We start from the raw sequence: 10,960 nt of genomic DNA on the forward strand, positions 1-10,960 counted from the left end.
GATGTGTAATAGGCCTAAATATGCATTAAAAATGAGATTGTATTCCAGCAACTGAATTAATTTAACAAGAAAAATCCTTTTGACTTTTTTGTGTTGAGTCACAAGGTTGTTTCAAGGTCACTTTGAAGGGAAACCGCCAAGCTTTTTAGGCTTAAAAAAGGAATGTGCACACACACGTGTACCAGCTGAGGTCAAAGTTGAGTCAGCTGCGCAGGGGCTTCAATTCTTTCACTTTTATCTTCAGTGCCGCTTTCATCGTCTCCGTTGAACAACGCTGAGAGCCCCCAAAATGAGACTGACATTCATCCGCAACTGCTCACTGTCATCACATGCTACAAAGTTATTTTATAGGAAGCAACATTTTATTTTGGAGTCGATATTTTTAGTTTTATTTTTGGAACAAAAAGGTGAATATTAATATTGTTAATAATAATCGGGTTTTTTTTTCTTTCATATTTATGGCACTGCCTGGTAGTGTTTTTGTGTTCTCAATTTGTCCTTCCTGCTCCACTGGAGTGCTTTTTTTCATTTTTCTACCACAGTTAGCTTCATTTAAGTGTGGAGAAAATTGAAGGACGTCTGATGCCCATTTGCGTCAGGTTGAGGCTAAGAGGGATGTTTTTCCACAAAAGCCCAACACAAATGATTTCGAATTGCAATTCAACATTCTTCTTTACCCATAGATGTTAATTAAGATGTGTTTGTCTAGATGAGCCACATAATTATCTGGAGTAGGCAAATATGGAGTGATGTTAAAGCGGAAATGTGAACTAAGGTTGGGCAACCATGTTTTTGAATAATTGAACAATTATAAGCATATTTTCATTATTTTTCTTAACGCAACCCTTCCAGATTCTTTGTTTAACCCATAGCAACGCCCTTGACAACAAAAATGCTTTTCTTCGGCAATCTTCGGAAATTACGTCACACCAGGAAGTGCGAGGGAAGTCCGCCATAGAACAGTATTGTTTGTTGCATTGCTTCTCGGTAAGATGCCACGGCGGTGTGTGGCGATGTTTTGTTCTCACTCAAACGAAAAGTTGTATGAGTGGCCAAAGGATAGCAGGGCACGTAAATTGACATCTTTCGTTCGCACGAAGCGAATGAATTTCACGCCATCATCGAGTAGTGTTCTCTGCTGCAAACACTTCGAAGATGCCTGCTTCCGGTCTGCTTATGATCAAGGATTTGCCAAAAAGTAAGTGTGATTTTTGGATAGGTGACCGATGACTTTGTCAAAGCGGAGCTGCCAACTGTTGTGGAATGAACAGTATAAGCTAGCAACGTTAGCCGAAAGTTAACTCGTGGCAATCCCCGATCATAGTTGTTGTTGCGTTCAAGCCTTTTATTGTTTTAAAGGGATCCTCTATTTTTAAGACAAGTAATTCTTAAAACATAAATGTTAGTATGAGTTATAATAATTTGATATTAAAACCCCTCAATGTTTTTGTTTTAATAAAGTTTGTAAAATTATTTCAAGTGATAGGTCGCCATTCTTGTTACGTCGCAGTGCGTGACGTCACTGGCCCCGAATGTCGAAATTCCAGCTTGTCACTCGTTAGCTTTCCCAACATGTCGGCAGTTCTACCCTTCCTATTTGAACCAGATCTGAAAAGTGAAGAGCAGGACAGCACTGTCGGTCGGTCACAAGATGAGCTTCAGGGGAAAATGCGTGCAGCAAATACCTGATAAGACAAAAGTTGGGCAAAACTGGTGATGCGAGAGAATCCTGTTGGGAAGTCCGGTTGGGAGCGAGAGTGCATGCTGTTGGGATTCGGGAACTCCGGTTTTATTAGCAGATATTCAAGGTAAGCATATTGCATTTTCAAACGTTTTCCCAATATAATTATGTAGATTGTTAGCATCCAGAGCTGTCGTGTGCTTTACATACAGTGCAGGCCAAAGAGCACACCTTGTGTAATCCAGGTCTTGTACAATGTAACGCGTGGTAGCTAGGATACATGTATAAAAGTACCAGAAAGGGGAGAAGCTTCCACTTATGCACATTTATTCTCAAAAAATAATATTTCCACCTTGACCACTCTTCACTCGGGAGCTCAGCAGTACGCAAACACGCATTCCCTGACGAACTCCAACATTGTTATAAGGTCCACGTCAGAGTCACTGTCGTCACTGTAGCGTGCCATAGTGCTTTAATTATTCAGTATGATTTGGGGAAAACTCCCACGAAGAATAATCAACAAAAAAGATAGCAATACTAATCCAAATTCGCGTTTTTTACTCACTCGAAGATCCAGGAATTAGTACGATCCCATGGCAATATCGCAGCCGCGATTAGGCCGTCGATTCCACAAAATAGACTGATCCGAAAAGCCGCTGTGGGACCGACGAATAAAAATAAATGGACAGATCCAAAACCATAATTGCAGACGCGATGGGACCCTTACTTGACTGAGGATCCATGAAAAATGTTCGGGCGCCAGTTGTAACACGTGGTGGGTAGGATACATGCATACAGGGGCCAAAAAGGGGGAGAAGCTTCCACTTATGCACATTTATTCACTAAAAATAATAATTCCACCTTGACCACTCACTTCACTCCCCTTTTTTCCATTTGACTGGAAATTGCATCCAAAAGCAGCACATCGTGGCATTTTACTTCGCGAGTTTAGGCAGCAATAAGCAATTGGTGAACACGCTACACATTTGGAAAGATACCAATGACGTCATCACTGCGAGCCCGCAAACCATGGTGCCAACTAACGGTCAAAATATGGACTAAATATTATAAAATATTGCCATTGATTTAACATTTTATGTGTTTCTAACAACATATTTTAGTAAAAGAGAACAATTGTGGTTTATTAGAGCCTACATGTATTTAAATCAGAGGATCACTTTAAGCGTGTTTAAATTGTGCATCATCTACGATCTTGTCCGAAAGGGTTAATCCACTGTCAATCGGGAAAGGGGTGTGGATGTGCATATAAGCGGGTCGGCGTCGCGGTAATTCACGGTCACGTTGCCGTAAGAGACACACACCGCCGGTGAGTTTGTGCACATTTATTTGTATTTGTATTATGTATTTCCACCTTCATGCTTCAAGCATTGCATTGCATTTGTACAGTTCGGCGTTTCTTTCACGGTGATCGCTTGATAGCCTACTAGTTTGTTTTTTACGTAGGAGAGCCGCTGACAGGTGACAGCTGACGAACAAGCGTGTTGGTTTTAATGTCTGGCAGCGAATCAGCGAGCGCGCAGGTCACGCAGTGAATCATGGGAAATGTAGTCTCGGGACAACACTGAAGTGGTGCTTTGTAATCTGTTCGCTTGTGTGAAAAAACTACATTTCCTCACGCCATTAGATGCCACCTCCTGCCGAGAACCCCAAGCTGTGTTCGTACTGTTAGCTCCATGTGTTAATAAAGAAACAAAGTTGTCAGCACGTTGGGTGTTCGATACATTTGTAAACAAAAAGCTCATAACAAGACACTTTGCACGATCCATTTAAGAGACGCTGGAGTAGTAGGAGGCAAGGAGGAGATCAGCGAGAAGCAAAACTTTGCGGTCGAATGTGGCGGCAGTCCGCTATTATTTTGTTTTCTTATTGTTGCCACAATAAAGTGGAGAAAGCCATCAACGACTCATCTCCTTCTTTCCCCCCAACGTTTTTATATTATTATTTTATATGCACAAGAGCTGCCGGATCTGCCAAAATGAACATGAAGTCTGATTACCATTTTTTTTAACAATGTCATCAGATAGACAAAAACATAAAATTATGTGCAAATGCCTGCATCTTCAAATCATGAAAATAATAACAGCCTATATCTTACCAATCTTGTAATCTGGGTGGGTCTTGTATCCATTCCATGTCAGGTATTCTAGGCACATTGTTTGCATCCTGATTAGCGTCTGGCTAATACATGTTATGTCCAACATAAAATTCCAACCTCCTCTTTTTCCTCCAACTCCTCAAAAACTTGGATCTCCTCCCTTGCGCTCGATCTATCACTTATATCGCTGTTTGAATCATTGTTTGAAGGGCTTTAAATGGCGGCCGTATGTACGGAGCTGCCATCGCTGTTCCCAGTGTGACGTATCACTTCCGGGTTCGTCCCCTTTCAGGCTCGAATTTCGGAAATGCGATTATTTTGTCAAATATACAACAAATAAATTATTTTTTTCATGCTTTATTTTTTGGACAATGTTTAATTACTTTAAATGTGACCCTATTTGGCATGTTATAAAATTACTTCACATTTCTGCTGTAAGCATTTTATCATGATAAAATATGCATTCTCAGCTGATCCGTATGTCTGCTGCCAGTTCTCTCTTTTTTTTACCGAAGTAGAGTTGTAGGCAAGGCCACCTTGACAAAATAATTGTAGCTTGAAAGTCAAAATCAAAGCCAAAGGGGTATTGATTTATCGGTTTTATTTTGCCCTTGAGAAAATACAGGGTTCATTGGTTTTGTCTCCGGGTTGTGATTAAAAACTGAAAACACTGCAATCATTTAACTGTGTAAGTTGCTGAAACATCAGTGTTTTTTTCTAAGAGGATAAAGAATATATGCATGGTATCATGATAATATTGTTTCTTCACATGAGTTCCCCCACTGTTTATGTTTGAATAACCTTTTCTTAAAGCAGAAGTTCCGAATGTTTGACATTAGACTTAACCTTTGAGCTAATGGTGGTTTAATTAGTCGGTGGAGTTAATTTCAACAGATTCTGTGCAGTTTGTTGGCAGTATTGTTAATCTTCCTTTAAAAATTAATTAATTACATTTACAAATTATTTCTCCCAAAAAGTAATTGAGTTAGTAACTCAGTTACTGGAATGTAAGAGTAATTAGTTACTTGGCAAAGTAACTGGTGTTACGTTTCATGTTTTTTTTTCATTCCAAAAAAAAAAAAAAACATAGGTCATACGATAGACTTCAAAATTATATTGACAGGACACGGGGCGTGGAGCCGATCAATAGAGGGCCTATCTCCGGCAAAGCCGACCGAGTGGAAACACAGACAAAGAGCTTTTTACGTTGAAAATTCTTGTGAATAAATGCTTCAATCCCGAATTCTCTATAGATATGGACGTCAAACAGTCTCGACTCTTGGTGAAAAGAAAAAAAACGGACAGTTAGCATTTATTTTACATAAATATGTCAAATGTGCTGCGAATCTGTAAGCCACTGGGGCTCCACCGTATCACCACAAAGAGCTTTTTACGTTGAAAATTGTTGTGAATAAAGGTTTAAATCCCTGAATTCTTTATAGTTGTGGACGTATGGCATATGGACATATGGCATCATCAGTCTACTGAGTCTTGGCTGAAGAATGGCAACACGGTGAAATGTGCATTTAGGGGTTTTGAAAACAGACAGAATGAATGAAAGTTTCCAAAAATTCCATAACGAGGAACATTATAAACTGGGGTTACTTGCTGCTGGCTAAAACATAAGTACACCAGTGGCAAAAATATCACTCCACTTTGCAGCCTTGTCCCTGTAGAGCTGCTGGATTACAAATGTTGGTGTTCATACTACAGTTACTGACATGCAGTGGTAAGTTGTAATAACTTTATTCTGAAAAGATAGCTAACTCTATTGATTGCATGGGTCATTTGTGATTTTCATGCGTGCATATGTTGTTGTTTATTGGCATCCTAAGACGGGACCGCTGACTCGTCCTAGCTTAGCCACTCCGGAGCCCTAGAACCAGCAAAATGCACGGAATTTGTTGAAATCAACTCCACCGACCAATAAAACCCCCGCTAACCCGAAGATTAAGCCAAATTTCCAAAATTTTGAATTTCCCCTAGAAGTCCCAGAGAATTCTGGTACTCCTACTCGTCCCAAACAATGGCCGATATGGCCTCTCCCCCGGAAAACCCAGAGGTGGCAAAACTGACCCAAGTGCTTTTGAATTGGCAAGTCGTTGTCAGACAGACAACAGCCATTCATATGGAAATGCACCACTATACATTAACTTCAGACACAATGACCACAATCCATACTCCATGCCTCTGATTCAGTCCTTCTAAACTATTGAAACAATTCCTGCTTTACACTCAAATTGCAGTTCTAAACGCTTTTTCTTCTTCTTCAAAACAATGAACACATTTGGGCCATTCTTTCTGTTGTTATGTGTGGACTATAGGAGAAGTTAATTAAAAAATATGTAAAAAGTGTCAAACTTCATAAATAAATGTAATTAAATGAATGTAGCTTGACGTGAACTGACACAAACTATCACATGAGTCATGGAGGAGAGGTCAAATCGGCCATTGCTAGGGAATATTAGGAGTGTTTGTCTTGTCAAGTCGGCATCTGCTGGGTTTTCTAGTGTTAATAGGATATAACACGACAGTAGCCCGTTGATTGCATTCTCTCATCATGTGTTAGAATCAAGCTAGTGGGGGAATTTTAACTTCTTGAATTGTTTTACACATATTTGACCAACTGGTCTCAGACAAGCAGATTTAACTATTGTGGTTAAATAACCTAAAATGTATCGTTTACATTATGTATATGACCGCCAAATTTGGCTGCTTTAAATAAACGGCGTGCAGGTATCTTTATTTGTTTTACGCTTATTTTGACATCAACTTCAACTGTGAGTGGATTTAAACATGGTAAAGACTTGCTTTCAAAGAACTGACCACAATCTGTCAAAATGCTGCTTGTAAGGTCGAGTTCACCGCCACTATGGCTTGTTTCTCCAAAAGTCATTATTCGATTTTCAAAGAACAGCATTGCCTGGCACTTGTTTCTCTCTGAGGCTTTACAATAAACCATAACGAAAATGGATGGATAGTCGCAGATTTGGTTGAATTTTTACAAGTCCGGCACCTGACCGGGAACTGAGAAGGGCGTCATTTCCAAAGAGATGTCTGCAGCCTCACATTGGCTCTGCAGGGCTGTTGGGAGCAGAGGGTCGGCGCGAGTCCGAGAGTCGTCGGACACCACTGAGACTCGGTCAAATTTCTGCTGGGGCCCAGCCGGCGGGGCGACGGCCTCCTTGTGCATGGTAGTATCATGGTGGTAGGACACCATCTCATTGCTGAAGTCCACCGCCTCCACGGCCGAGCTGGAGCAAAGGCGGTTACATCCCAGGATGGTGGAGAAGGCTTTGCGGAAATCGGCGTTGAAGGCATAGATGACCGGATTGAGCGACGAGTTGGCCCAGCCGAACCACACAAAGATGCTGAAGGTGGTGTCACTGACGCATGGCGGGGCGTCGGGTGCGTTGGCCTCGCAGAAAGGAACCACGCAATTGAGGACGAAGAAGGGCAACCAGCAGAAGACGAATACGCCCATGATGATGGACAGCGTCTTCAGCACTTTGGTCTCCCTCTTGAAAGAACTTTTCAGAGCGCTCTCATCTTGCGTGGACGCGCGCGGAGCTGCGCATGGTGCTGGCGCACGCTCCAGTGACGAGATGCGGCGGATTTGCGTCTGCGCGATTCGGAAGATGCGCGTGTACGTGCCCACCATAATGAGTACGGGGATATAGAAGCTGATGAGGGACGACGCGATGGCGTACGTCCGGTTGAGACTGGCGTTACAGTCGTCGGGCGGCCCTGAGTCGTCCTCGCCGTCCGTGAAGTTGACGCGCGCGTCCCGGTGCCAATTGAGCTGCACCGGGATGAACGAGATGAGGATGGAAAGCGTCCAAGCCACGCCGATCATGACGAAGGCGAACCGGCGCGTCATTTTGCGCTCATAGCGAAACGGGCTGGAGATGGCCCAGTAGCGGTCCATGCTGATGATACACAGGTTGAGAATGGACGCCGTGGAGCACATGATGTCAAAAGCCACCCACGTGTCACAGAATCGACCGAAGAGCCACGCGCCCGCCACCTCGGACACGGCGCGCCACGGCATGACGAGCACGGCCACGAATAGGTCGGACACAGCCAGGGAGATGACAAACGAGTTGGTGACTTTGGAGCGCAGGTGGCGGAACTTGACCACGGCGGCGCACACCAGCGTGTTGCCCAAGAGTGTGGACACGATCAGGGCGCTCAACACAAAACCCGTCAGCGCGCGCCTCACACTCACGTCCCCTGAAGCGCCCTGCTCCGCGTCGTCACCCGACGTGGTCACCAGTCCCATGCGCTCGTCCGGAGTAGCCATTGTTCCCTGGAGTCGTCTGTGCCATCAGACGCTGCTGTGAAGCGAGTGCCCTCATGCAGTCATGCAGAGTATCAGCGCAACCCCATTAAAATTAAGACCACCCCCACGTCCCCCCAATGAATGTGAAACATACGCCCCCCCCCCCCCCCCCACGCGCTAATGGGGCACCCGATTGCTTATTTGACTTATTAAAAATAGTGCACAAATAAGCATCAAATTGTTTGCTTTGCCATTGATGAGGACAATCCGTTAAATTTCAAGACAGTGCAAAACATAGTGAGAGTCAGTGGTACGGGACAATATTTGCTGCCCCCTAATGGACAAACCAGCACATTGCAGCACAGCACCTCTTGAAAACAGCTTCCACAAGGGCGTAGGTTTGCATTGGGACGGTAGCGACATAACACTACCAACTTTTCAGGATGCTCAAATTGTCCCCACCAACTTTTAAGCTACCTTATTTGCATTTTCAATCAGTTCAGCTATAAAGGTAATTTAGATTGTCTTCCCATGTGGATAGAACTGACCCTACCATGGTTAAGTGCATTACTTTCATTATGTTCAGACTTAAATTTACCACTTTTCACTTGTTGAATGTGCCGGTCCATTTTTCTCCCCTCAAACGCACGTTTGATTGGCTTTTTTAAAATATAAATATTAAATATATATTTTGGGGGAAATATAAAAAGTATTTATATTTGCAGCCTATACAACCCCCCCCCCCCAAAAAAAACACAAAAATACAACCACTGTAAATTTCCTTTATATGAAGGAAGCATTTTGAAAAAATTACTTTACCGCTACGAAAATAATTTTACCTTTTTTATTTTTATGTAGTAACCAGCAATTTTTGAGAAATATAACCAATGTTTGGTCTTATTAATGTCCCGTCCCCAGCAAAACGTGTACATGCAGGTTATGCTGTAATAGCGTCCCTACCAATGTTGAGACCAAACTTACACCCTTGAGTTTCCACACGCGTCAAAGTCCGTCTGCGTCCATTTGAATATTAAGATCTAATTGATTTTAAATTATAATTTTAACCCTTTATATAAGTGATGTAACAAATGCTTTAATTTGATTTAAAAATACTTAGCTTCAGATATATCTACCATACCATACAGTGCTGGCCAAAAGTATTGGCACCCCTGCAATTTTGTCAGATAATGCTCAATTTCTTTCAGAAAATGATTGCAATTACAAATGCTTTGGTAGTAATATCTTCATTTATTTTGCTTGCAATGAAAAAACACAAAAGAGAATAGGGGAAAAAAATTAAATTATTATCATTTTACCCAAAACTCCAAAAATGGGCCGGACAAAAGTATTGGCACCCTTTAAAAAATCATGTGATGCTTCTCTAATTTGTTTAATTAATAGCACCTGTTACTCACCCGTGGCACATAACAGGTGGTGGCAATAACTAAATGACACTTGCAGCCAGTCAAAATGGATTAAAGTTGACTCAACCTCTCTTCTGCGTGCTTGTGTGGACCACATTGAGCATGGATAAAAGAAAGAAGACCAAAGAACTGTCTGAGGACTTGAGAAGTAAAACTGTGAGGAAGCATGGGCAATCTCAAGGCTTGAAGTCCATCTCAAAAGACCTGAATGTTCCTGTGTCTACCGTGCGCAGTGTCATCAATAAGTGTAATGCCAATGGCACTGTGGATAACCTCTCTAGATGTGGACGGAAAAGAAAAAAATGACGAGAGACTTCAACGAAAGATTGTGCGGATAGTGGATAAAGAACCTAGACTAACATCCAAACAAGTTCAAGCTGTCCTGCAGTTCGAGGGTACAACAGTGTCAACCTGTACAATCCGTCGGCGTCTGAATGAAAAGGGACTCTATGGTAGGATACCCAGGAACACACCACTTCTGACCCAGAGGCATAAAAAAGCCAGGTTGGTGTTTGCCAAAACCTACCTAAGAAAGCCAAAAACGTTTTGGAAAAATGTTCTCTGGTCAGATGAGACAAAAGTAGAGCTTTTTGGGAAAAGGGATCAACATAGAGTTTACAGGGGAAAAAAAACGAGGCCTTCAAAGAAAAGAACACGGTCCCCACAGTCCAACATAGCGGAGGTTCCCTGATGTTTTGGGGTTGCTTTGCTTTGCTGCCTCTGGCACTGGACTGCTTGACTGTGTGCGTGACATTATGAAGTCTGAAGACCACCAACAAATTTTGCAGCATAATGTAGAGCCCAGTGTGATAAAGCTGGGTCTCCCTCAGAAGTCATGGGTCTTCCAGTAGGACAATGACCCAAAACACACTTCAAAAAGCACTAGAAAATGGTTTGAGAGAAAGCACTGGAGACTTCTAAAGTGGCCAGCAATGAGTCCAAACCTGAATCCAATAGAACACCTGTGGAGAGATCTAAAAATGGCAGTTTGGAGAAGGCACCCTTCAAATTTCAGAGACCTGGAGCAGTTGGCGAGAGAAGAATGGTCTAAAATTCCAGCAGAGGATTATAAGAATCTCATTGATAAATACCGGAAGCCGTTGTTCGCAGTTATTTTGTCTAAAGCAGGGGTCCCCAAACTTTTTCCTGTGAGGGCCACATCACTTTTCCCTTCTCTGATGAGGGGCCGGGTCAGTTTGTAATAGAAAAAGTGTGACGATTGCAGGAGTCCCTAAATGTAAAAAATGATTGGTTTTCAAAAGCCACAATCAAATAACCCAGGGGTCCCCAAACTATGGCCCGTGGGCCGCATACGGCCCGCCTCCACATTTGGTCCGGCCCTCTAAACAATTTTTTTTTTTTTTTTTTTTTTCCAATAGTGTTATTTATTTCCTGGCTTTTTTTCTGTGAAGAACCCAGAGAGGGTTATTTGGTTATTATCTATTTAATTAAAATTA

At 42.4% G+C, this 10,960-nt stretch overlaps 1 protein-coding gene across 1 annotated transcript; it reads right to left on the reverse strand.

The window, feature by feature from the left end:
• Positions 1-4,341: 4,341 nt before the first annotated feature.
• On the reverse strand, positions 4,342-8,043 carry LOC130909591 (D(5)-like dopamine receptor). The gene has a single exon (XM_057826266.1). It carries the CDS (start codon positions 7,846-7,848, stop codon positions 6,799-6,801), a length of 1,050 nt encoding a protein of 349 aa, XP_057682249.1. The 5' UTR covers positions 7,849-8,043; the 3' UTR covers positions 4,342-6,798.
• Between the last annotated feature and the right edge of the window lie 2,917 nt (positions 8,044-10,960).

This window comes from Corythoichthys intestinalis, chromosome 21, assembly GCF_030265065.1.
Source record: "Corythoichthys intestinalis isolate RoL2023-P3 chromosome 21, ASM3026506v1, whole genome shotgun sequence".
NCBI lineage: Eukaryota > Metazoa > Chordata > Actinopteri > Syngnathiformes > Syngnathidae > Corythoichthys > Corythoichthys intestinalis.